Source organism: Scaptodrosophila lebanonensis, unplaced genomic scaffold (genome assembly GCF_003285725.1).
Source record: "Scaptodrosophila lebanonensis strain 11010-0011.00,11010-0021.00 unplaced genomic scaffold, SlebRS2 tig00001415-arrow-pilon, whole genome shotgun sequence".
In the NCBI taxonomy this organism is placed as follows: domain Eukaryota; kingdom Metazoa; phylum Arthropoda; class Insecta; order Diptera; family Drosophilidae; genus Scaptodrosophila; species Scaptodrosophila lebanonensis.
In genome coordinates this window covers 3,641,677-3,669,237 of record NW_022060742.1, presented here as the reverse complement: position 1 = coordinate 3,669,237, position 27,561 = coordinate 3,641,677, and the positions used below count along the sequence as shown (strand labels likewise).

The 27,561-nt window shown below is 36.3% G+C and overlaps 1 protein-coding gene across 1 annotated transcript in view; it reads right to left on the bottom strand.

Annotated features, from left to right (window-relative positions):
* Positions 1 to 27,230, bottom strand: part of LOC115632977 (gamma-aminobutyric acid receptor subunit beta) — a 37,234-nt gene extending 10,004 nt beyond the window's left edge. Inside the window, exons 1-7 of the mRNA XM_030530288.1 lie at positions 27,111 to 27,230; positions 21,972 to 23,525; positions 17,644 to 17,741; positions 17,386 to 17,453; positions 6,385 to 6,611; positions 5,028 to 5,110; positions 1,898 to 2,035 (exon numbers count right to left, since the gene is read on the bottom strand). Of these exons, the coding sequence (XP_030386148.1) occupies positions 1,898 to 2,035; positions 5,028 to 5,110; positions 6,385 to 6,611; positions 17,386 to 17,453; positions 17,644 to 17,741; positions 21,972 to 22,105 (748 nt within the window). The 5' untranslated portion in view covers positions 22,106 to 23,525; positions 27,111 to 27,230. The remainder of the gene's footprint in view (positions 1 to 1,897; positions 2,036 to 5,027; positions 5,111 to 6,384; positions 6,612 to 17,385; positions 17,454 to 17,643; positions 17,742 to 21,971; positions 23,526 to 27,110) is intronic.
* Between the last annotated feature and the right edge of the window lie 331 nt (positions 27,231 to 27,561).

Here is a 27,561-nt window from a genome sequence, read left to right as displayed (position 1 = left end):
GTTACATTTTGTAATCGAAAACAAAAATGGGGACAATAACATATTATATTTTGTTTTCTATGTTTGGCGACTAAATACCCATTCTTTCGTTCGTTTAACGAACACACATACATACATATGCATAATAATATGTAATATAAGTAATAGCGTTAGTATATACGTAAAAAAGGGGCTAAGATTTAAAATGGCAACTGAAGTAAAATGTTTTTCGTAAATTCTGACCCTTTCTTGATGTTTCTTTATAAAGGTTATAAAGAAAATGAAATAAGATGAAAATAAAGTTTGAATATCGTATTTCTATTATTAAAATTAGTGAACGTGAAAAAATGACAATTGTTTTAAGGAGTTACTGCAAGTAAGAGCATTCTTATGGGCAAAACGAAAAACGATCAATTAAGAGGCAGTAAGTCTAAGACCTAATTAGCGGCATTTTTATTCTTTGAATATTTGATTTGATTATAATAAAATTGATTTCATGTTTCCTAATTGTATCCTTGTTTTTTTTTTTTAGTTTTTAAAAAAAACTTCGTAAGATGAGAGCATGCTTGGGAGGGCGTTCTGTTTTGTTTTTTATTTAATTATATATAGTATATGGTATTAATTTTGGATTTCCTTTTGCTAATTGTTAAAAAAATGTTGAAATTGACGTTTGATTTCATTTAAAATAAAATTAATTTTCGCTGACGCTTTTTACATTTAAAATGCTTTGGCATTTAATATAGTATGGGTAACTGTTTAATTGGTATCTGTTGCTGTTTCATTTTCGTGATTATAGTAAAAACTAATTGTGACTAGTCGATAATGTAAATATATATGTATTTATAACATGAGTGTGTGTATTTGCAGCAATTAAAAATTGATAATTATGCATAAATATTAGTTATTATTCTCTTGAAAGTTGCTAATTTAATTTAATGTATTCGAAAAATTGTTGTTTCTCCAAGTTTCTTGATTTTTAGTTTTTGCTTTGATTGATTATTGAAAACATGATAAGTACAAAAATTTCTAAGTGAGGTCTAATTGCAGATAAATATAAATTTAAAAAAATGTTTTCTCCGTTGATTGATTGCGATTGAGAGTTTTATTGATTTCTTATTTCAAAATGAACTCATGTCTGAAAAATAAAGAGTAATTCAACAAAACGCAAATCTCAAACGTATTTATTGTAAAAAATTAAGCGAAGTTAGACAGAAATAAATATATTTGTAAATAGAGTTATTCTAGCTTTGCATGCGTTGGTTTTGCATTAGTTGAGAGTTTGATTGATTCTTGCTAAGAATGTTTAAGCACTAAAATGTGTCAGGCCTTACGAGTTTACATATGTATCAGTTATACAGCTGTGTGGTCTGAATTTCTATGCATAGGAAAGTATATTAATTATTGTATTTTTGTTTTGTTTTTTTTTTTAAATTTGTTTTCTATGATTTAAGTAAGTTAAGTTTATGGCAACAAACGCTAGCTAAACAAAATTCCAGAAATGCAAAATATTTGATAAGATACATGCGTTTGTTTTTGATCGATTTTGAGATCGTATAGCGTATATATCAGCAATCATTTAGCTGGCACTCGAAGAATATATCCTTTTTGATTTTGGCCTAATTTTAGCACACAGGCAAGGCAGTTCATAAATGAAGTGAGTGTGTGTGTGTGTGTGTGCTAAAATCAATACACAAGCCCAATGTCGCGTCCAGGTTAATGGGTGATTACTTTGTACAAATGTTGCGTTGAAATTAACACAAAATTAAAAGAGGTTAACCAAAGTAGGAGTGCACAACAAAAAGTTCAACTAATAAAAAACGCAATATATATATATATATAGATATATATTTATATATAAGTATATATTTATTTATGTAAAGAGTAAGATTGTAATAAATCGGTAACCGTCTACAGGTACCTGTGGTAAGACTGATTTCCATTGCTCTTTGACGATGACCCAAGACCTTAAATTGGGGAAGAGATACTTCATTCGAGACACCGACCGAGTTAGGACCTTCGTTCCATTTGTAACGTATGTCACGCATCGTGTAGCCGACTATACCCATATTCATTTAGTTATGTGGGTGGATTATATACCGTATCGTATCGTTTCAATTCGATTCGATTTGTTTTGATTCGTGTTACATATAGTACAGTTGATGATTTTTATGGGGTGGGTTTGACGGATTTGTACAGTTGTGGGCGCAGTACATATGTAGAAGTTGTCGTTGTTGTTGTAGTTGTTATTGTAGAAAATAAGACGAAAAATATGCACAAAACAAAAAATACATTTCGTGAGACTATTAATGGGCTTTTTACACACATTTTAAATTGTTTTTAAACATTTTTTATAGGGTTCATTTTGATATTTGAACGTGTTGCAATCCAATTATTTTCAACTTTAATTAATAGTCTCATTCAGAACTTGTTGCTTAAAGTGTTGTTCAATATATTTTTTGACCTTTGGTTTGTTATGTTTTCATTTATATATTGTACATTCATATACATCGATATATAGAAATATCAGTTTGTTTATACATATATTACAGTTGCTGTTATCTAAATTGCATTTTATTTGACAAAGCGATTTGTTTACAAAATTTTAAACGAGCATTGTAAGTAGTATTTATAAGTAAGTATTTAAACCTACAGCTACTGATTGCTTTTAGATACAGTAGTTAGAACTTAGACTAGGGAACGAATATTTCTCATTATATTATGTGGTAGAAAAAGGGTGCTCATGTATTTTCATTGTTTTGTAGTTTTTAGTTTAATACGGATTTGACATTTAATATTTATAGTTGATTTTTCTTATTCAGTTGAATGTATCGTTTATATATTTATATTTATATGTATAATGTATATATAGGCAAGCCTACCCAAGCAAATGCGCTATAAAAACTTTGACATTTGGCTTAATTTAACTGAAAATAAGGAAGTTCTAGTAAGACTAGATTTTAGCAACGCTGCCCTATAAGTAATAAACGACAAATGAGCCCAGAAATACATATAACAACAAATAATGTAAATAAAGTGTACTTTCGAGGATATATTTTAATACGGAACAGAACCATTTGTTAGTAGTATAATTTACAGTCAATACTTGCACGGGTGAACTCAAACTGATAATCAAATATCAAATAAATGAGTATAATGTTTACGAAAATAATAATAATATTTTTATGGTGGTATTTTGAAATCAAAATAATGTTTTGTGATTTGCGTTTGATTTGTTTTAAATATATATATATGTATATATTTATTTATTTTATTTGGTATTTTGTAAATGAATTTTAATGTATGGGGGTACCTGTGGTTAGGTTTATTTCGGTCGCCCTCTGCCTGTGGCCCAAAACGCGAAATTGCGGCAGTTCGACCTCACTGCTCATTCCAACACTACTCAGTCCATCTCTCCAGAAATAACGGATATCGCGCATCGTGTAACCGACTGGTTGTGGTTTGGTTGTAGTTGTTGTTGGATGATAGTAGAAGTAGTTGTTGTTGTTGTTATTGCAAAAAGGGCGGTAGTTAATTAATTGTAGTTATAGTTTCTGTAGGTGGTAGTTGTATGTAGTTATGTTGCTGAGTACTTAGTAGGGTTTTTATAATCATACGCACACACTCGCACATTCACCAACTCGTTCACACACGTACAAAGTACAGACAATAAACATTTGTTTTTATTTAACTTAAGCACTAGCCTCACTAACTTAAGTATGTGGTGTGAGTGGTCGTCTGTCTGCTTGCGTGATTGGTTTTATAAACATATAGTATATTGTTCAGTTAGCAAAAGCGTGCTGTGTTCGAGTATATATTAATATTTTAATTATCTTTTATTTAAATACATTGTTGATTTTTATTATTATTATTTGAACTATTTAGTTGAGTGGAGTTTTTTGTGGCCTCACTTATAAACTACGAGTATAATTCGTAAGCACATCTTATGTTAGTCATAATGTTCAATCGAATCGATCATCGTTAACCTTCTGCGGTTGCTGTACGTGAGAAGGCGACCGAAAATCAACCAATATTTTCTTCTTTTCTTGTTTTTTGTTTTTTTTTGTTTTTGTTTTTGTTCCATTTTTTGATCTTAGCATGAAACGGTATTTGCATTGCATTGCGATGAAACATGAGTTGCTGGCTGTGGGGTATTATGTACAGATATATATTTATGCTTACACTGAAAAAAATGAGCGGATAAACATAAGGAATGGAGCAAGGGTAAATGTACTTTGATGACCTTTTAAAATCTTGTATAGTACATTTCGTTTTTATACCAGAATAGGTAAGCATGAAAATCGAAAGAAAATATGTAGTTCTAGCTTCACAAGATCGTATGGATGAGCAGGGTCTAAGGCCACTGTTAAGCAATTTGTAAATAAATAAAAAAAGTGGATATTGCGCATTACGATTGGGAACTATAAAAAGAAATAACGGAAGCCCAGTAAGGAATAAACCAAACCTTAATAAAATAACACAAAATAAATTGCTTGAGTTTCATTTTTCTTTCCTTTTTCAGTATATTTTTGTATATTTTGCCTTTTTATTGACAATCGGTATTGGACCTTATTTCTTTTGTTTTGATGATTTCGTGCATTCTACTTATAACTGAATAAGTTAATTGGATTAATTTAGAACAAATCGTTCATAGTCTTACTATTTGCTGGATATATTTTCACCTGGGCATGTTGACAGAAGGTGTCGGTAAGTTTTCCATACAGTTCCACTTTTGCGCGCTATTTGGTATAATATTTACAATTTGCTATCGATTCGAGCTTAAGAGCTAAGCGTGCAAAATAATTAATAAAAAATATATTGAAGCTATTGTGTTGGCAGCTCTAAGCCCGCTGTCATTTGATTTGAACCACTTTTGTTTTCTTTATTAAACTGCTGCTTAATATTCTGAATGAGTTCTTTCTAGTTCAAACATGTTCAAAACCAATGCGATTTCTTGAGAAGTTCTTTTTTTTTTTTATTATTTCATTATGCTATTATTGTTACTTTGTTCGTTGTGGATAATTATAAGTATATGTATATATAGTACTTACAGCTCTCAATTTCGATGTGACATAGTTGCCGGTCCATCGGGAAATATTGTAGATTCATCGGACACGAGGCGGTGATAGTCAATCTAGGGGGAGAAATTTGATTTTGTTTTTTTTTTTTTTGTTTTTGGTAGGGAAGAAACAAGGATTAGTTGACTTTTATGGAGATGTTTTAAAAGGCTGACACAACATTTAATCAAGCAGAGTGTTAAGAACAGGACAAAGGAGCAAGAATATACATTTAGGCAAACAGTTTATTGTAGTTAAAACAGAGCGAGTTCAATTGGATATGAGCTATAGTTAATATTTATTTTTGTTTAGTTGTGAGAATTACGAGTGGCAGTAAGTTTCAATACGAGTAGCTGCGCATTTTGCATAAAAGCTTGGGATTTCATACGAGTATGGCTGGCATAGTTAAGAGAGCTAATTATAATCATAGTTGGGCTTTTGGATTGATGTTACTGTTTTTGTAATTTTAATTTCTGCTACAACATAACAAGTCTACGAATACTTTGAGAAGTATGTATGTTTAAATGTACTTAAATTCGTTTTTGACCTTTTTCATCAGTTTTACGATTATCTTACTTACGGCGTCGCTGGCGCGCGTTTCGCTCTTTTAAATATTTCTTTCAGTTTTTGGTTGATGCGATTTTGGACAGATTCTTGTTTAAAGGTAGTAGAAAATAGTGTGCCCAGTAGTCGACGATGATGCTACTGCGGCTAGCCAAACCTTTTTGTGGTGTAAACGACACAAAGGGCATGCAACTCTGGTACCATTACTTCTCCCTTCATTCAGTATTTAACGTTTCAATTCAATTCTTTCAATTTCGGACTATTTTCTATTTACATTTGTGTTATATACATATCTCTGGTGCCGTTCCTAATTTCCTAACTTTCTATCTATTGAGATATTATTCATGCATGGCCTGGGAAGTCCAAACAAATAGTTTTGCTGTCACGCTCGTCTTTCCGCTTTCACATTTACTTGCCAATTGAACTCACTTGATTTCGCAGATTGCTTAAAAATGATCGACGTTCATTTGGTTTTCGTTTTTTTGTTTAGAAATTTACAACATCGAATTACATACATACACCAAAAAAGTTGCAAATAGGGTAAAAAAAAATCTTAACAAAATGTAGTAATTTTGGCAGTACTATGCATAGTAGTTTGTAGTATGTAGGCGTACTAGTACACAGGCTTTTAGAAGTTTCTGTTTTTAATTAATTTTAAATTTTTGCTTAATTTGTAAACTTGTAAACTTCAATGCACATACACGTATAAATACATATAAGTATATATAAATAGTTATCTTTTGTATTCGTGTCTTGTAAGTAGAATTGGTCAGTAAGAGATTTTTACCTAATACTTCTTGTTATCGATCCAGAATGATGCACGCGTATGAACTCATTACTGGTTGTTGCAATATGAAAATATGATTGTTTTTCATTTACAAAAAAGGTGTCAGGTACCCAAATATTTTTTATGAACTCTGATCCCACCGACAGTGTTTCTACACCAGGTCGTTTTCTATACGCTAAACGAGGATCGGTCCAAAATTGACGAAAGTAAAAATCCAATGTAAAGTCCTATATCACCAATCAAATCGTATCGATATCGTTTAAAGACCATGTTGTTGTAGTTGTAGTTGTTGTTGGGAGGGAGCAAAAAGAGATGTTTGTTTAATATTAGTAATCTTGGCAATGAGAACCTTAGCTCTGTAAGAAACAAAATGTTTTCAGTGTAGATACGAGAATGTATTCAAATAAAAGGAAAGAGTATAAGAAATAAGGGGTACATTTGTAGAGACTCATCGGAAATTTTTGAGAACAGTTAGAGAACATTTACAGTTAATACGTATAAAAACTAACGGCGACAAAAACAGAAAGAATATCGTGCATCGGATTGTTCAAACCAATATGTATATATATAGGGGCAGGAATCAATTAAGGCGGATTATATATCTCAATTGGGGCATGCAAGCAAGATTTTAAATTTGTACAGCGAGAGTTATTTCAGTTTTAGCATCATCTGGGTAGGAGTGTTTTTTTTATTCAAGTCGAACTTAAGGGAACTGAGCATAACAAATCAAGGCAAATTATAGACAAACAATAAAGAATTAAAAATCTTGTAAACTAATGGTTTTCTAGTTTAAGCTTAGCCTATGTACAGTAGCAGAGTAACGCAGAAACCTATCAGGAACTTTAGCTCATGTGAATGGACATTTTTGTTCTTTGGGTATATTTTGGTATGTGTCTTGTTATAGAACAGGGTTTTATGTATAGTATATAGTATATAGAACAGCTGATGTCTATGTTTTTGCAGCGTTTCTGTATTAGCTTTCTGTCTTGCTGTCTTGTAGCATAGTATGCTGGAGGCGTGGAGATGTGCCCCAGATCTAATGTGCAGGGTGTACGGAGAAGGCACAGAAGCTTTGAGTGAGAGTCAACCGTTTGTGGATTTAAAACGAGCAACAAGAGAAAATACTGGAAAAAAGACAGTTTTTTATTTTAGTGTGTTCGGAGGTGTTTTGCGGGTTCATGGATAGGAAAAAAGATGGGAAATTATCTTACGGGCACTCTAGTATTTGTATTGTTGTTTTTGTTTTGTGGCTTCGAAAAATATTAACAATGATTTCGCGAATTTATATTATAAACTCGTTTTCTGTAAAGCACGCCATGCATACAATTCACTTCAAACTGTGAAATTGACAACTGAAAACAAGGTGGTTTTGTGGGAATTGTACATTTTGTAGGAAATATTTATACTCGCACACTGCTTTTTGATACTTTTATGGACGCCGAGTCGCTTTTACTTTTGATTCAAAATTGCATTCGATATGACACGTTCATTGTTGCAATTCTCATCATATTGACAGATTTGGTTTCCATTTGCTCAGGCGCGCCAAAAACTAAAACGCAAATTTATTTCAATATCGGTTTTTAATTACATTATATACATTTCATAAAACGATTTAATCAAACAGAAAAGTATGGAACTGAGATAAAATGGACGGGGACCCCCTTTTAATTCGGGAAGTCCTATAATTCATATTAATTCTGCTAGAATTTATCGACCGTGCGTCTTACACCAGAATTGTCACAAAATACTATTAATAATTGTTTCTGTTTTTGTGAAACGCATTTAAATTTATGTAATTTTCACTTTCTAAAGCATTAATACTTGGGCTTTTTTAATTCATCCGTTATCAACAAATCAAAAAAATCGCGTTTCAATTGCCAATTCGTTTATTACAATTGTATATATTATAAACCTAAAATGCTTTGCACATCAATAGCAGTAACGGTAACCAATTGATTACTGAAAAGCTCTGTTTAGATTAGTAGCACTCTTGACTTGTTTAGCATTAATAATTAGTGTGTTCATATGTATGTGTATGTGTGTCATTTGGTAGTGTTTTTTTGTGACTGTGTTATTTTTCTTTTCATATTTGAATGATGCCTGTTTCACGATGTGTGTATTTTTGCACTTGGGGCGTCTGTTTTTCTAACAAATCCGTATTTTACATTTACATTTTTACCTTTGGCATAGTTTTGTTTAATTTCGTAGTGAATATTTTTTGTTTATACTTGTAGATCAGATTTAATAGTATAGATGCGATTAAATGCGATATAATTGCACGTGACTTTGCACTGAGCTTCAAATTTGGTGTCATTTATGTGAGTTTTGGTCTTTGAGTGAATGTGCTTAAAACAGCTTGTGCTATAAGAATTTTAGTGTTGAGTGCTAAACTTGAATGTGGTAACAATGATTTGCATCTCCTCTCTCTTTCTCTTTCCCTCTCGTTAAGTGACGCATACTTTATATTCCCGCTCTGTTTTGTACGTTATAATAGAAATTGAGTTCTGAAATAGCTCAACTACGTGCAACTTTGTAGATCTAAGACCATCTATAGTAATGCCTGCCTTGTGGTAAATGAAATGAAAATTTTCGGTTGTACATATGCTCAGTATTAAGGAGTTGTATCAAAAACTCTGATATGATGGCAGCATGATGTGTTAGTGTCTTAGTACGAGTATGTGAATTAGTAAAAAAAAAATAACAGGATTACATAATGGAGTTGTTTTTATAGTAATTTTAATAGATAATTCAAAATTATAGAGGCAAATAATCGAGTTGTCAATCTTAAAAAAAGCTGCATAACAATGTGAAGATTTTCTTCTTTTTTCTGACATAAATTAACAGATTTTGATGTTTTAATTTTTCTAAAAAACTCATTCGATTTTGGCAGAGCTGTATTTGAAGCCCCCATTATTGTTTTAATTGAACTTTAGAACAAAAATATTATAAACTCAAGAAATGAATACTTTATTAGAAAAAAGTAAAACTAAGCTGTATTTCGATGTACTTCTTCTTATTAGATGTTGGGGTTAAACAGATAAAATGAACGTGAAAGTAAAATAAATTAACGAGCAAGCCATTTCTTAATTCGGGGCCTCTTTTTTAACGCAATATAAATGTCTAACCGAATTGAATAAAACTAATACATACCCATATTTAAATAGTACTTTGTATATTTTGCCTATGCACGGTATAAATAAATATTTATATATTTGTGTACGTTCATTCAGTTTTTAATACATATGCATGCGTGCAGCCTATGTCATGATGGCTGCTTTATAAATTTGTATGTTCGTGTTTGTCTTCGGTCAGATTTAATATTTGAACATAACATAAGAAATATTTGATAATACTTATAACATCAATATAGATTGGTTTGTATGTGATTCAAATGTGGTGCATATTGTTTCGAATGAGTGGTAACCAAATTAATATTAAAAATATATGAATATATGACTTAATGTTTGTCCGCTTGAGTCCGAGTGTTGTGTACATTGAGCGAATCAAAAGATGCAATGAAACACAAATAGCATTAAACTTATACGAAATGCCGAGGCGCTTTATAATTGCGCTAAGTTTGTATTTTGAGTTGCGTTAAAAACATAAAAGATAGAGAGAAAGAGGGAGCAGCACAGTCCATCAAATTATTGATACTGTTCACAGTTTTTGTTGAGCTTATATTTAACTCAAACAACAACAGATAATTGAGTTAATATTAACGATTAATAGTTTGATATATATAAGATGAGTGAAATTTTTTGTATATACTGGACACATTTGAAAACAATGGATGAACAAAATGTTGCATAAAATGACCTGAATAATCCATGAAAATGATAGACGGAAGTCATTATGGCTATGTAATATATTTAAATGTCGATTTACAATTTGATTGCAATGACAAATTATGTAATTTCATTACAGAACATTTTCACACAACATTGAACTTGTATAACACTTGAATATGTTCTTTAAAAATATATTTAAAATAATTAACATTTGAATTTGAATGTCGAACCAAAACTTGGATTGGATTATATATGGAAGTGAAAGAAAAAGTAAATTAATTTTTATGTTTTATGCCAATTCGAAAAAACAATGACTAAAGCAAATAATGTTTCTGATATACTTGTAGAATGGACATGTTCAGAGAGAAAGAGAGAGAAAGCAAGAAAAAGATCAAGAGTGGCACAGGGAGATAGTTTTGAATAGAGAGAAATCAGAAAGTACGAGTAGTTATGAGTTTGTTAGTTATTTTAATTAAATCAAAAATGAATTTTCTGCTTATTACAGTAGAAATCCGGTAGGAGTAAAATGCTAAAAAATTGTTTCTTCAAGTGGCGACCACTGCAAAACGATAAATACTATGGATTCATTTAGATTTCCTCTTAACAGACTTCTACTGTAGGTGTTTAAAATTGTTTTGGTATATAATATGTACCATGAGAACTTCCGAAACCGAACTGATACTGAGGACATACATTGTGACGCCAACTTCCACAGGGGGACCTGCAACATATACACACAGGGTTGACGCTTTTTCTGTTTACAGTTTATTGATTGTTATTGTGGTTGTTCTTGTTGTTATTGTTGTGATACGGAGTAACTAAAGCCGAAAACACGTAAAGAGAAACACACAAACGCACACACACACACACACACACACACACACACATACACACACAGACAGCAGTACAGAAACAATAGTCGACGACTTTTTGAGGCAGCAGATGCTATAAATGCTGTGCAGCAGCCCGCGAAGTAATTTTTCGTTGCCTACTTTTGTGCGTATTTGGAGGTTGGCAGGCTCGCTGGCTCGCAGGTTGTTCGTGGATCCAGTTTATTCGTTTGTATTACTACGATACTGGTACGTGGTGCTGTTTAATTTCCATTAGCAAAATTAAATATATATGGTACAGTTATAACAAGCGGTGCGCGTTTTCTTCTTGTTTACACTTTTATATTAATTTTTTTTGACAGAAATGTAAATAAATTTGTGTTCTTAGTGTGTTCGTTTGTTTCTGCGCGCTCTGAATGAAAACCAAATCGATTCACATACTAATGTTGATTTCGTTTTTGATGTTAATGTTCAAAGTGACAAGTCGACTTTTTATTGTGCGCTCCGTGAAAAATTGTAGTAAATTCCTCTTTTTCAATTATTTCGCGTATAGTGCGTTAAAAAAAAAAAAAAAAAAAAATCACCCGGAAACCTAGTTTCACCTTGGCTTTTTGGCAATCGTTTAGTATCCTTATTTTCTTGGATTCCAATCAACAATTAGTCTGCTGTATGGGGCTGCTCTGCTGACGTATACACGTCATCAAAGCAGAGACAGCCCAGAATTTTTCTTCTTTGCTTGTTTTTGCAAGTCATCTTACCTCACGTAAATGAATGCTGATGAAGACTCGGCCGCTCTCGGAGCAGCTGAGGAAGTAGTCAATAAGCTGCCGAAGTACGTGGAGATGAGAAAAATTTCTGGTAAATCACCTTCGGAGCTGAGAGCAAAAATAACCAAGGACTTGCATATGTCAATGGGAAAACCATACTTAAAGCCGTCAAGCTCAACCAGTAACTGGATTGCCTCAACCACTTGTACATCGACTACAAGTACCCTAACGTTTTCTGTGGTGAACTCTCAATCAATGTATACTACAGTAGCGACATCAAATGGCAGTTTGTGCTCCACACCCGCCGTTGTGAGTACACCGGCTTCAATCACAAACTTAGTTGCAAATCCAACTCTGGACAAATTTTGCTCGTTTCAAATGTCAGTACCCGGTATTAATAGGAAGCGGAAAGGAGCCGTCGAGTCACTAAAATCGGCTCAAAAAAATAAGCCAACTCCTGTCAATATAACCCAGGGACAACGAACTGCGTCCTCCTCTCCGCCAGCGCTTCAAAATAATAGATTTGCAGCCCTTTCGGAAGAAGCTGATTCCATTATGGAAATGGAAGAGCCAGATTCCGAAGATCCATCGAGCCAGCAAAATGAAGCCAGCCGTTTCCAGCAGGGAAGTAGTATTCCTAAGCCTCCTGCTATATGTGTGCCAGAAGTTAACAAATTGGATAAGCTGGAGGTGGCGCTCAATTCTGCTGTCTCCCCTGACGATTACGACATACGCACATCGAAATCTGGGATCTCGCGTATTTATACGAAGAATTCGAATGCGTTTCGTGCAATAATCAAATTATTGTCCAATCAAAATTGTCAATTCTGGCACCACCAGTTGAAGGAGAACAAACCCTGCAGATTGGTGCTCAGAGATATTCATCCCAATGTACCCAGGCAATTAATAGAGCGCACCTTTACCGACAAGGGCTTTACAGTTTTGAATATATATTGCCCCAGAAAACCGGACTGGCGTAACATTCAAATTAATGAGGAGGATGGTGAGGACATAAATAATGTCAAAACAAGACAAAATATGTTTTACGTTAACCTCCAGAACGCACCCAACGTTGCTGAGGCACTAAAAATAACTCAAATTGGTAGACACAGGGTTACAATATCAAAGGCCAAACAGAGTAAAGAGCTGGTACAATGCTTCAGATGCCAAGATTTCGGGCACACGAGGAACTATTGCCTTAAAAAGCCGGTTTGCGGTAAATGCTCGGGGGACCATGATACTGGCTCAAAATCATGTAACCTGAATGATAATGGGGAATTTATATGCGCTAATTGCGGCGAAGACCACATGTCGAGCTTCAGAGGCTGCAAGGTAAGAATTGATCTAGCCAAAAAACTTAAGCCAGCTGTGAGGTTGCCGAGAGATGGTCTAGTCATCGGTAGCAATAGGAGTTACCCAAACAACCAAGGCAATAAAGTACAGTTCATCTCAAACTCTGCTGTTAAGAGTGGCTTCTCTTACGCTGATGCAGCAAGGCCAATTGAAGGAAAGCGTACAATCGCGCCAACAAACCAAAACTCGCCCCGGGCACACATTTCCGCTGAAGATTGGCATCTAAACAATAAATTTAGTATGCTGGAAAAGGCGATTTTTGATCTAAACGCAAGAATGGATCAAATGTATAAGCTCATTCAGGAAAACATGGATTCCAATAGAGCCTTCCGTGACTTGGTACAAAAACTAATATCCAAATGTTAAATCCGCTGTTAAAAATCGGATTATGGAACGCACGGGGCCTGGTCAAAAACAATGATGAACTCAGGCTTTTCCTAAGTTCAAACTTGATCGATATCATGTTAATAACCGAAACGCATATGCGTCCTGGCTTGAACGCATATTTGCCAGGATACGACCAGTACTACGCTAATCATCCCAGTGGCACCGCTAAAAGTGGTTCTGCAGTCATCATTAGATCAAGTATCGCTCATTCACAGAATGAGCCAATTCTAAAAACAAGCATCCAAGCGGCCAGCGTAACTATAACGACGAATGGTGGAAGCATCAAAGTCTCCTCCCTATATCTTCCTCCCAATGAAGCTTGGTGCAGGGCCGACTTTGATCTATTGCTTGCAACCTTAGGAGATAAGTTTATTGTAGGCGGTGATTTTAATGCAAAACACCAATGGTGGGGTAATTCCAGATCTTGCAGGCGAGGAAGGTGTTTGCAAGAGGCCATAGCTAGTACTACTTGCCAAGTTCTTGCTACTGGAGAGCCAACTTTCTACTCATACAACACACGGCTTAACCCCTCTGCACTAGACTTCTTTATTGTCAACAGGATTGCCCTAAACAGACTCACCGTTGAAACAAAATATGAGCTCGCATCGGATCACCTTCCAGTAGTAGCGACGCTACATCATGCACCGCAATATAATCCCAAGAGGGAATATATTCTACCACCTGGCTCCCGTATTGATGTTTTTAAAGCCGATCTCGAAAGAAGAATTAACCTGAACGTCGAAATTAACAGTCCAGAGGATATCGAAGACGCGATATCAATCCTCATGAAGAACATTTCACTGGCTGCGTCTTCTGCTGCACCGAAAACTTTACGCTTGCCAACCCAACATAGTCAAGCTAGTCTACCACCAACGGCTGCTGCGCTCTTAAGCCTGAAAAGAAGAGTCAGGAAAGAATATGCAAGAACTGGAGATACTCGCATTCATCAAATCTACAAAAGACTGTCCAATCGACTGCAAAAAGAGCTTGCTAAAATCAGACAAGGCAGAATTGATGACATATTGGAAAGTGCTGGTCCAGATGCATCATTTAATTACTCGCTCTGGAAGCTTACGAGGCGATTCAAGAGGCTGGTCATCCCTAAGACTCCAATTAAGGATCCTACAGGTGGATGGAGCTATTCCAGTCAGCAGAAAGCTGAAATTTTTGCAAACAGCCTAGAGGAAAGATTTAAGCCTTTTGACTTTACATCAGCAGATAGGCGAAGGGTAGTCGAGCTTAGGCTGGAGATGCCATTCCAAATGGCCTTGCCTGCAAGCCCAGTTACACTGCAAGAAGTGGTACAGCAGATAAAAAATCTAAAGGTCAAAAAAGCGCCTGGAGAAGACCTTTTAGACAACAGGACTCTGAAACTGCTCCCCACAAGGGCTCTGCTGTATATTGTTTTGCTCATGAATAACATACTCAGGCTGAGGCACTTTCCAAACTGCTGGAAAATGGCGCTAATTACGATGATTCCAAAGCCAGAGAAACAGCATACTGAAGTAGATGGATATAGGCCGATTAGTCTGCTACCTGCCCTCGGGAAGATGATGGAACGCGTGATTCTGGACCGGATTCTCCAGCTCGAAGCCGTGACGCGCAGAATTCCAAAATGGCAATTTGGATTTCGAAGAAGTCACGGAACACCGGAACAGCTCCACCGTGTGGTCAACTTCGCCCTGGAAGCCATGGAGCAAAAGATGTACTCAGTGGCTGTGTTTATGGATATTAAACAAGCTTTTGATAGAGTGTGGCATGATGGTCTCCTCTGCAAATTGAAAGGCATGCTAACTCCTCAATTGTTTCAACTCATCGAAAGCTTTCTAAGGGACAGAAGCTTCAGAGTTGCTGTTGATGGAGTGAAATCCACGAGGCGCTCAATTTGTGCAGGAGTGCCCCAAGGCAGTGTTCTGGGTCCTACCCTGTATACATTATTTACTGCTGATATGCCTGCACCGCAAGAGATCCTTGGAGTAGACGAGGATGACGCACTAATAGCTACTTACGCAGACGACACTGCGGTGCTTACCAGATGCAGAGATATCGATGTAGCTTCGGAAGCCTTACAGCAGTATGTAAGTAGTTTCGAGAAGTGGGCTCTGAATTGGAACATTGGTATCAACGCCAGCAAGTGTGCGAATGTCACATTTACAACAAGGCCGTCGTCATGCAGAGATATCACAATGTTGGGGTCCACGCTCAGTCATACAAATTCGCACAAATATCTTGGTGTCATTCTGGACAGAAGACTCAACTTCAGCAAGCATACAACAATGGTCAAGCGATCGGTCATGGCAAAAGCCGGAAAGATGGCATGGCTGCTTGCACCCTGCAACAAGCTGTCTCTGCACAGTAAGGTGACAGTATACAAGTCCATATTAAGTCCAATATGGAAGTATGCGCTACCAATTTATGGCATTGCCGCTGCATCGAACCTAAATAAAATAAGAGTTGCGCAAGCTAAAATACTCAGAAAAATATGCAACGCTCCCTGGTATATGCGCACTAGGGACATCGAAAGAGACTTATGTGTCCCCAAGGTTGGCGATGTCATTCAAATGCACGCAAGCAATTACGAGAAGCGACTCGGCAGTCACCCCAACGCACTAGCGAGGCGGCTCCTGTCCAAACCTAAGAAGAGAAGATTGAAGAAGTGCCATCCAAAGGATCTCCCCACAAGATCCCTTGTATAAAATATATAATATATATCATAAAATATAATTTCATTTCTAATGTAAAACATTGTAAATATTGTATATATGTACATAGATATAAGTGCGTCCTATAGATGCTTACTATAGACAACTTTTGTATTCCCTAACTTTCAACTAGCTTAAGCTGCCATATTGGTAGTAGAAAACTAGTTTAATAAATTGTATATATGTAAAAAAAAAAAAAAAAAAAAAAAAAAAATGTTAATGTTACGTAATAAAAGGGTTTTTCCTTTAAATACGATCAAGTATTGGCACTTTTGTGGAAAGAATGTCTTGGTATTGTGTCGTGTTATCGAAACTTGTAAAGAAATCAAATTATTTGATGAACATTCTGATTTTGCTTTCGGCTACTGAAGCTTTATTGATATATGTGATTTGCATATGATTAAAAAAGAAGAAGGATGACCACTAAATATTGATATCACAAAAAGTGAGAGCGAAATTGTTGCCGTTAAAAACTTCTCTGTGTTTTTGCAAAAGTGTTTGTGATGTAGGAAATTTGGTTTCAGATAATGGTTGTTTTGTTGGGATTGTAGTGAATTTTTAAGATATGCTGCTGCGTTCAAAAATAAATAATATTTGATCAGAAAATAATAAGCTCTAGCCAATCTTAAAGCTTTTCCTTTCCTGTGGGGTAGTGGGAATATGCTCTTATGGATAGGTAATACACAAATTTATTAAGGACTCTTAGTATTAGTCATTAAGTGCTTCCTAAGCCCTTAAGTGGCACAGCCTGAACACACAAAACTCTACACCTTTTTTCTTAAAGTTCGCTCCTAGAAAACGGTTACATAGAAATTAAACAAAACAGTTATAAGAAATCATAAGAAATTTGTTTGAAATATAGAAAAAACACTAAACACAGCATCTAAGAAAAGAATGCAAAAGCAAAACTCAATGTGTTGTATAAGTTTAATAGATGGACGCAAAATACTTTCAAGTGGAATATTTTGAGAAACAGTTATAAATCATTGCAGATTGTAATAGTTGATAGAGTACAAACAAAAGAATTGAACGTTGTTGTAAGTATTATTGTTTTCAATAGGCAACAAACGAGTAAATACTTAGAGTGAACGAAAAGTTAATCAAGAAAACATAACAAAGAGAAGACGCTTAAGAGCGCAAATCTACAAAGGTACAAAGGTCCTTAAGCTTGTACCATTTTCACTTCTGAGAGCGAGCTGATCGATAGCACATACATGGTGACTCCGACTTCGACGGGAGGTCCTGAAACACGTACACAGTTTGTTTTGCTCATTATAGTACACATACGTTAAATAAGTATCAAGATAAGTAAATAGATAGTAAAACATGATGCATGTTCGAGTTCTTCATTTTGGCTTGCTGCATGTTGCACCCGCATCACGTGTATATCTAACAGTATTTTTAGAGTAATTTTCAATATCGGTCTACTTACCACCATAATTGGGTCTTACTCTTTTATCGTAACTAACACTAAAGGAGTCGAGTATAGCAGATATGTTCACATCTCCCAACATGCTGCCACCACCAGTCCTACGAAGCAAGAAAAAACAAATATGTTAGTTGAATTTATGTAAGTCGCTTTGAAATATTATACAAGTATGAATTAGTTATAAGTTGCACAGAATAATTCTGATTTCATTTTGTTTTACATTTATAATAACGATTTATAAAGAAATATCATAGGAATGAGTTTTTTGTTTTCCATTTTGTTTTCTATTAAATTAATTACATTATTTATCTTCAAAAACTTAACAAGATTAATTGAAAGGGCATTATAATTGATAGTAATTGAACAGATGTTTTTATCTTTCATTTACACTTCTTATCTATTGCTAATTCATTCCAGACAGGGTCGATGATAGGAAAGACCGGTCGGCGAAACAGTCAATAGTAATCCTTTACAATAATACAAACGTACTCAGTGCAAATTATTCAAGTTAGGGCTTAAACTGGTACATAGCTTAGAATGTGGAATTCCGATATGAACACAACATTAAAGCTGTTTTTCAAAAGGAAAGTACAACATGAACTTAATTTTTTAAAAATATAATATATAGTATAAATGTTATTGAATATTTGTGTACATTTCTGATGAGATACCTTTTTTAAAATTTAATTTAAATTACAACAGTTAGTTGGATTTAACATCTGCTATCGATCACATAACAAGTATAGTATGTCGTTCCTAATTGAAACTAAAGTTTCGTGGCATTCCATCACATAATTTATGCAGTAGTGGGCTCAAGAGAAAATGGTACTTGCCGTTGAGTGCACTTGCGAATGTCAATGGGCCATACTCGAGACTCAATGTGCAAATATTTGCCTATTGCCTGAGAAAACTGTAAGAAAAATAGGTTTTTCATATTCGCTGCATATTGAAGCCGTGTGTATTAAGCGAACACATATCGCAAAAGTGGAATACATATTTTGCCAACATTTTAGACACTCGATGGCTTTGAATTGTTGTAGATCGAAACTTATAAGTGGCCCAGCAACAACAAAAAAGTCGTGCAGAGAACATTCGAGCTCAGTGTGCCACTTTAATGTCACACCAGGCTGGCTGCAACTATTTCGTATCTTTTAGGAACAGTTTGTTACGAACTACTTTCCTTGCTATCTGTTATTTGTTTTGCATCATTTTTGCACAACTTTTCCCATTACTGTTTTGCATTGGATGGCCGATGCTGACTCGTAAAACAGAGCGGAAATGCGCAAGCTCATAAAAATAATATAGGCTCCTACATGCTCGTTACTCTGATACATACTGCGTATATACTTATATTTATGTGTCAGAAGCAGTTTTCTAAGTGGAAAACAATACAGAGATAAGCGTAGTTGGATCCCTCTGGCAAACAAGCAAAGTTTAAATTCTTAATTTTTATATGTAAGACGGAAATGTAACTTGAATATTTTTAATTGAAAATTGAGCTGAGTAAGAGCGAAAGCGCAATTCAACTCTGAACTTCTGCAGCTATCTTATGCTGTACACACAAGTCAATAAGTCAGTCCGCTTGTGGATATACTCAGAATGTGAAGAAACAACAATTTATGTTCAATGACACTCAACGGCGAGCTTGAAGATGCTTCTGTTTATGAGGGCGCGGTGCTTTTTGATGGCACTAAGGCAAAGTGCAGCTACCCCAGATATCTATACAGGCACATACACACAATCTGACACATTCACATACACACACACACACACACACACAATCTGACACATTCACACAAACTGTTCTTGCTTTGGCGCTGCCACTTTGGTATTATCTTCTATCAATAAATTCCAAGTGAAGTGGGCACTCATGTGGAGCAAACCGTCGCACAGCGGGCTTTTGGGGCACAGCGTGATGTTCCTGTGGCTGTGGCTGTGTTTACGTTGGTGTGCGCGCTGTTATGGTGGAGGTCTGTAAAGTGAGCAAAGCACAGTGGCTCTCTTTTATAGAACACGAGTTTCGAAACTATGAAATATTACTTTAAGAAAATTCATAAAATTATTTTTATACACTTATATTATATTCATGATAAGTAGTACGTGGACAATTTTTAAAATTCTGTGTACCTCTTAACTTACATGTTATTCAAAATAAGTTTGATTAGTCATAAAACAAGTCTACTTGCCTAACCAATTAAATATTTTAAGCTGATTCATAAAAGAAATATTCGCAGGAGTGGACAGGTGCTTAACACTTTTTTAAAATGTTAAAGGAAAGTTGTGCCGATGCGGCAATAGCCATATCTGTCTGTCCGTCTATCTGTTTCTATGCAATTATTATTTTCGCTTAGTCTTCTTATTACTGCAAGATGTTCATCAAGGAGAGAAATAGCTCAGAAACGAAAGCACTACAGTCTTCAATTAAATATTAAAAAATTTGTTCAAACATTCCGATAACATATAATGAAAACAAAGATTTTGTTAACAGTTGTATCCTTATGAGGCCTAATATACCTACAAGTATAATAGTCAGATTATGAAATATTAATTGTGAACCACGGTGCAATGCAAACAGCGTGGGCAGCAAATGGCAGGCAAACTTTGCCAAGTTGCAGGCGCATCATTCGAGGTTCTCTCAGGGTTTCTGTGTGGTCTTTAACCTTTTGGATACAATCATACTATATACTTGTATTTGTGTGTATGTGTGTGTTTGCATGCCTTGAGTTTTGCCTGCTCAGCTGTCCCGCCTGCCGTCTTGGCATTTCGTATTGCATATTTTTTTGCTGCTGCTAGCACTGGCAGTGGCAGCCTGTGCAAGGCTTGGAACAAGTGGCTAGCACCTTTTCCTGTTCCAAATAAATAGCAAGCTTTTGTGTGCCACGACATGTTCGATTGCTTTTTTTGCGCAAGTTGTCCCTTGTTACGGCAATGCCAACAACAGTGAAAAGGCAATGGTGATGGCCTAATCGTCATGCAACATCGCGTGTGTCTCCGTCTTCCTCTCCGTCTCTCCCGTAGTCGGGACACGCGACCGTGTAATCCCATAAACTGGCATTTGTACTCAAGCAGGCTGCAACAACAATCCCAAACGCCACTTTCTTAGCGCATAGACCGCATTACCCCTGGCAACTTGGCATGTTATGCAAATGTTTGTGGCTCTGCTGTGCCTAAATATTTACTAATGAGCGTTAACCTAAAAAGGAAAGCAATAGCAGAAGTCACAGAGCGCTCAATCCATAATTTGTATGATTAAGTCGACATAACCCGCGGCTAATGCTATAATTGCGGCAAGCATTGTGCTGTTCATTCCCCCTAACTTGACATCTCCTGCGCTGTCCATTTGTGGTACCAGTATGTGTAAAGTTGTTGAACATTTGGCAGTGTTTTTCAAAAGCAAATAACACTCGAAAATGGCAAACAGTACGACGGCTTTGAGTAATTACAAGCCAACCACGTGACAGTTGTCATTTTTTAGCTGTCGACCAAAGTCGACCGTAGCCGTACCCTCACCCGTGGCCGTACTCGTAGCCGTAGCCGTTTCCCATGCAATTTTAATGACTGGCACATGGAATTGTCACGAGGATAATAATAATTTGTCTACACTGTTTCTGAAGGCGAAAGCATGCGACGCGAAGCGAAGCGACGCGACGCGACGCCATGGCGACCCCAACAAACTGGTATTATGCCTAATTGGCGACCGTTGGTTGGGCATTTCGGAATTGGGCCTTCACACCACTCCCTTGCAGCTTCAACTCGTATTTGTTATTGTGCGGCTGCGTTGAAACGTGCAAAAAATTTACATATTCATAAATTATCATAAGCAATGGCACTATGGGGAACCATGTGAGTACAAGTACACGCACGAATAGCCACTCTTAAGCTCTGCGGCGAACTGGCCTCGCATAATGCTGCAAAAATTCAGCTTGATAAATGTATTGCAGAGCAGATAGCACAGGGATATTGTCCGGCATGGATATTCAAAAAAGAAGAAGAAAACAAAAAGATCGACTGCAGTCAATTTATTGCCTACGTTTTCTAAAAATAAAGTCTTTGTCAAATAAAAATAATGCATTTTTTAAAATACATTTATTAATACGATTTCTTAAAGCTGTGTTTCAAAAAGATTATTGTAAGTGTTAGGAAAATTCAGCGTCGCAGCTGCTAAGCTAGAACCGTATTAGAAATATCGCTATCTGATCAGTAGAATACTATAGCTGACCATTAATTTGACTTTATTTCAATAATTAAAGGTATTTGTATATATATGTATCTTATCTAAGGTCGGTGATTTGGTAACTCTTCACATTAGGTAATATTAGGTATCTACTTACGCTGCTTGGACTGAGCCTATTCGGCCGGGTGGTCCCTGCCCAAAGAGCGCCAAGTTCACCGTCAGCCATAGCGTCAATAGTGGTGCACGTGACTGTGTCAGGCTGCCTATTGTGTCCATTACTGAACCACTCATGGCTGTGCTGTGGTTGCTGGTTACAGGTTACAGGTTACTGGTTGTGTGAAGTTGTGGAAGTCGTTGTTGAGGCCTTCAGTAAGTGCAAATTACTGATTGAAAGGGTTTGCGTTGAGTTGAGTTTCGTTTTTGAAATTTGTTGTTTATTATTGGATTTGTTTTTGGTTTTTGTTGCATATAAAGTAAGTTAGTTATAGTTGCAGTAGTTGTTGTATTTGTTGTTGTAGTTATGCCCTTTGGATTTTGTTGTATGTTGTTTTAAGTTGAAGTCTCAGTCAGTAGGTTTTTTGTTTGTTTAGGCAGCGAGGCATTCAGTCAGTCCTTCGGTATGTGTCATTTGTTGTTGCTGTTGTTGTTGTATTTTATGTTGTTGTTGTTGTTGCTGCAATATCTGTTGAGCTGCTACAGCGCGCTATCTTCCCTTTTTGGCCCTGTACAAAACCAACTGATTGACCTATGCTGTTGGCTGACTGCTGTTAGCTGTTGGTGACTGCTTTCGCCTCTCCCTATTGCATGTCCATGCGTTGCCAGTGCCAGACCGTGGAATTGCGTGCAAGACCGAAGCACAGCCAGAACAGCAGCAAGAGAAGCAGCAGCTGTAGCAACACAAACGAATCGGAGATCGCTTCGAGCGTAACGGCACTGGGTTGAGTCGCGTCTCGACCTGCACGGACCGATGCTTCTGCCGCCGTCGCCGCTGCTGCCTGAATCTCGGGCGCAACGGAAGCGTTTGCCAATGCCTGACGTGACGAATGGGGGTGGGATGAAGACGAAATTGACGTGGTTAGGCGCGCTGAAGACGTTGGCAACATTAATTGCGGATGCCTAGACTCTGTTGCTCTCCCCCCGCCGCTTTAACACGCCCTCTATTGCTGCTGTTGTTGTTTGATAGCCGACTTTGATAATCAAGCAACGTCCTGTTAGGACAAAGACATCTTTATTGACTTTTAATAGGTGCTATCTTTTCCTTCGTCTGTATTTACAATGAATACTTATTGTGAAATGTGCGAGCAATGTTAGGTATAAAAATCAAGCAACGACCAGCAACTCTCCTCCTCTCTCTGGCTTCCTGTATGACTATTGCTCGCACTTCAATTTTACAACTGAGCTCGTGATCCAAATTTGCATCCGATAGTGCACATCTCACCGCTCGCCCATGGCTGCTGTTATTGGTACTCTCTGCTTTGCTTGGTCAACATATGCAATATGCACATTTATGCTGCATTCGGTGCTGTTCCTGATGTTGTTGTAGTTGGTGTCATTTTGTGCGCGGTCCTGGCAAGCGCCTAAAGTCATTTTAAAAATATAGTTCTCTCTCTCACAGTTTCATATCTAATTTAGATTTCGAGTGTTTTTTCAGCATTTTTATTTTAGTCTAATTTATACATTCCTCTAACTTTTGTTTTTATTTTAGCAAGCACTGAAAATAAGATTTGAAATCAAAATTATATGTTATGCACTGTCGACATATTGTATTATTATTTTTTTACGTTTTATATTTATTTGCTTAATATGTGTTTTTCATTCCGTGTTGGGTTTTTTGTTGTTGTTATGTTATCTAAAGAAGTCATTTGAATTTGCCTAATTTCGATTATTTGTTATATGCTAAGGATCTGAGTATTATTTATATAGACTTTTAGCAACTTTAAATGGGTTTTCACACCGTTCCACTCGCTTTTGCGTTTAAATTCAGTATTTGTTTTTTAAATATTTGTAGTTCGTATAAACATTTAATATGCATTTTATTAATTGGACTATCACTTTTTGGTCATTATTTGAAAGAAAAAATTCATTTTGTTCCAAGCGCTTAAAATCAGGGCGCGCCGCATGTCGTATAAAATTTTCACTCCATTGCTGAGGCAAAGTTTGCACACACACAGACGCACGCCCACAAACAGGCTGGCGCAGTGGCAAATGAACTATATTATATGTGCAGTTACATATACTCACTCGTATGTATGTATATATGCAAGCACATACCCACATTCATACATAAACACAAAAACAGTGAAGCGCTGAAACACAGCAGACACTCATACATATATGCATATATACTGTTGTATACATATATTATACTTGTATATTTGTAAGTATGTTTATTAAAGTCAACGTTTTGCTAGCGCTTGATTTTTCGTGCAGTTTTCATCCGATACATTTTCTCAGCTGCGCGTTTCGGAACTGTTTGCCATGCCAGACAGCCAGTAGCTTGCAGGACAGTCAGCGAAGTCAAGCCAAGCCAAGCAACACACTGTCTAAGCAGGCGCCACTTTCAAAGAGCGGGAGAGAGAAATGCCAAAAATAGCCGCAGCCTGTAAGTATGCTACGCTTTCTGCAAAGGCTCTCCTGCAATCTCTCTCTCTCTCTCTATCTCTCTCCTTTATTTTGCGGGAGCACTTTCGTTGGAGCTCCTATATTCGTTGGCCCCTTCCCCCCGCTCTTTTGTTATCCTTTCCGATGTTGCCCCATCTACGTGCCTTTGCAGCGCGCCCAAGTCCACTCGCAACCCCGATAGTTACACTTTGCTTAGCATAAACGCTTGCTACTTGGCTTAGAAGTCGACACCGCTCAGTACGCTTGTATGTGTTTGCCTGCGTCTGTGTGTGTGTGCGTGTGTGTGTGTGCGTGTGTGTCAACCTTTGGCCATTTTTTGTAATAGTGCTTTTTGTTTTTATACAAATTGTTGTATGGAAGTATGTGCGTGTAGGTGCCTCTTTTTGCTTGCATATTTGATTTGTAAGCCGATTTTTAGCCAGTTTTGTTTTGTGTGTTCTACATATTTCGTTAATTGCAGGTGTGCACTTAGTTTTTGTGCGAGTTTTATTTAAATAGTTTTCGAATTTCTTCCGGAACTTGAAGTGATTTATATGTTGCTGGTTTTTGCGGTATTTAATACAATTAACAAAAACAAAAAGTAAATGAGAACAAAACCCATGGAAGAAACTATATTAAAATTGTCTAACTCCTATTAAACGAGTCTAGGGTTAAGCTTTATTTCAAGATTAGGTTGAGTTATCATAAAAAAATCTCAAAAATACCATATTATTCAAAGACACTTTCTACAATGAAAAGTGATTCTAGTAAGAGTTATTTTGAAGATAAAATAATTAAGCTATAGATAGTTATGACAAACTTGGTCTTAGTGTGGTACGACAAGTCTACATACGAGCTGTAGAATAACTCAAGACAGAACAACGGACTGATGAACATATCTATCTTGTTTCTTTTTGTTATACTTATATGTCACTCTTAGCATTTGGCGTTTAAGCTTTCTAAATGAAATAAGCAAATATCAATATTGTTTTTAAGACTTTTCCATCACATTTTATTGTAATACCGTTTACTTATGTGTTTATGAGTCTCAGAGAACCTGAAGTTTTCAGACCCAGATAGCGTGAAGTCGGTAATGCATCTAAGGACTCTGCTAATCTAGCCATACATCAAATATTAATTTATATTTCGTAAATGTAAATGTAAATGATAGTAAAATAAACAGCCTATGAATTCATATTAGTCAAGCACGATAGGATACTGCTTTCTTAAAATAGATACTTTTCCTGATTTGTAGACCCGCCTCACGAATTTTTTTTTAAGTGTGTCGCCTCCCCATCACATTATTGAACAAGTGTCTAGTCAATTTTATAATTCAATTAAAAAAAGGATGAATAAACGAGAATTTTTGAACAATTTGAGATAAATTGTTTTAATTTTCATGAGAATAGAGCACTTACTAATTGGCAATTGAAAATCTTCTAGCTAACATAATAATTCATCAAATTAAAACAACTTGTAAGACTAGCGAAGCAATACAAAATAATGAAATCAATCCCCAATTGCGAATAATTAAGAAATAACAATTGAGATTGTTTTTTGTCTCACAAGTGAATAAGGTTTCTTGTCATGTATTATAAATAAATAATTATAAAAAGTTATACGATCCCTTTGTATTTACTATAAGAACAACATTTAAAAGCAGTTTCATAGAAACTCCAAACATAAAAGACCTCATAAAAGCTATTATAAGGCACTTGATAAAAAGTTTTTCAAAGTGTTCTGGGCATGAGTAAAATTGAAATATGTAGAAAATAAAATATACTGTGACTTTAAGCCGTTAACCTCGCCCTAGTGTATAATGGCCACTGTCATCTTAAGGCGGGCATCGGAGTAGGTCATAAACTGTGTGTGGCCCAGAGAAGCTGGGCGTGTGTGTGGGTGTAGGTGGGAGCGATTTTGGCAATTAAAAGCATATGCGGGCCGCTGCCAGGCTAATCAACGATGCCGCCGCCCAAGCGATTAGTTTGAAAATTAAACAAAGCCAAAGATGTGCAAGGGAATAAACGAAGCGAGGAAACGAAGATGGAGCTGTCAAGACGAAGGCGCCAGGCACGAGGACTACGACGATGTCGACGTTAATATTGACGGCGACACATACTATACATATATAGCTATATATACACACAAACACTCACACGTAAACGTATACATACACGCAGGCACACACATACGCGCATACAGACATACATACAGGCGAGGCACTGCAGGCGATACAGGCTCTGCTTTTCTTTCTTCTTTTTGATTGTTTGGGTTTTTTTTCTTCTATTGTACCATTTTTTCTTCTTTTTTTTGTCGTTTCCTAGCTCAAAATAATTTTGCGCCTGGCCTGTGCGTATGTTCATGTCCATGTGACTTACATACATACATAGGCGTGCATTCGTATGTGAGCATGTGGTAGTGAAAAACTTTAAATATTTTATAGCACACTTTTTGTGGCACAATTTGAACTGCGCATTTTCATAAAATTTTCGCACAATTTATTCACAAATTATCGTTGCTTAAACAAGTTGATTTTTTTATATTCATCTTGGGATATACACAAAAATTATTTATATCATATCATTTCTGCGCCATTTCCCCGGGCGTAGCTGCATACAGTTTTACAGTCGACGCGATCTTCACAACATTTGTTAATTTTAGATATTTTTAAGCCATTTATTGGATTTATTTATACCGTTTTCTGATTTTCTTGAAATTGGAAAGTTTTCTTTGCCTCGCTTCAACAAATTGTACAGTAGGCGACGACTAGCTCGCTCGCTATGAGTGAAAAACAGGCGTGTATGCGGCGACCGACTGGCAGAGTGGCACTTACATCACGAAGCTAAAAAATTCAGGGTGCGACCGGGCACACCGAGCCGAAACTGGTGCACGAGTCAAATACGAAGGCGTGCAACGAAGTGTAGAATACGAGCACACGCCAAAACTTTTCGCCAGCTCCGAGTTTTAAGTGTAACACTGGAGAGCGTTTGTGAGGTTTTGTTGCAGGTCTTGGTCGATTCTGTTGTTGTTGGTGCAGGCCCAAAACACTCACAACTTTTGCGCTCTGCTCCTGGAAGCCTACAGATATTTGAGTGTACGAGTACATGTGTGTTTGGATGCGTACGTTCTTGGCTATATGTAAATTT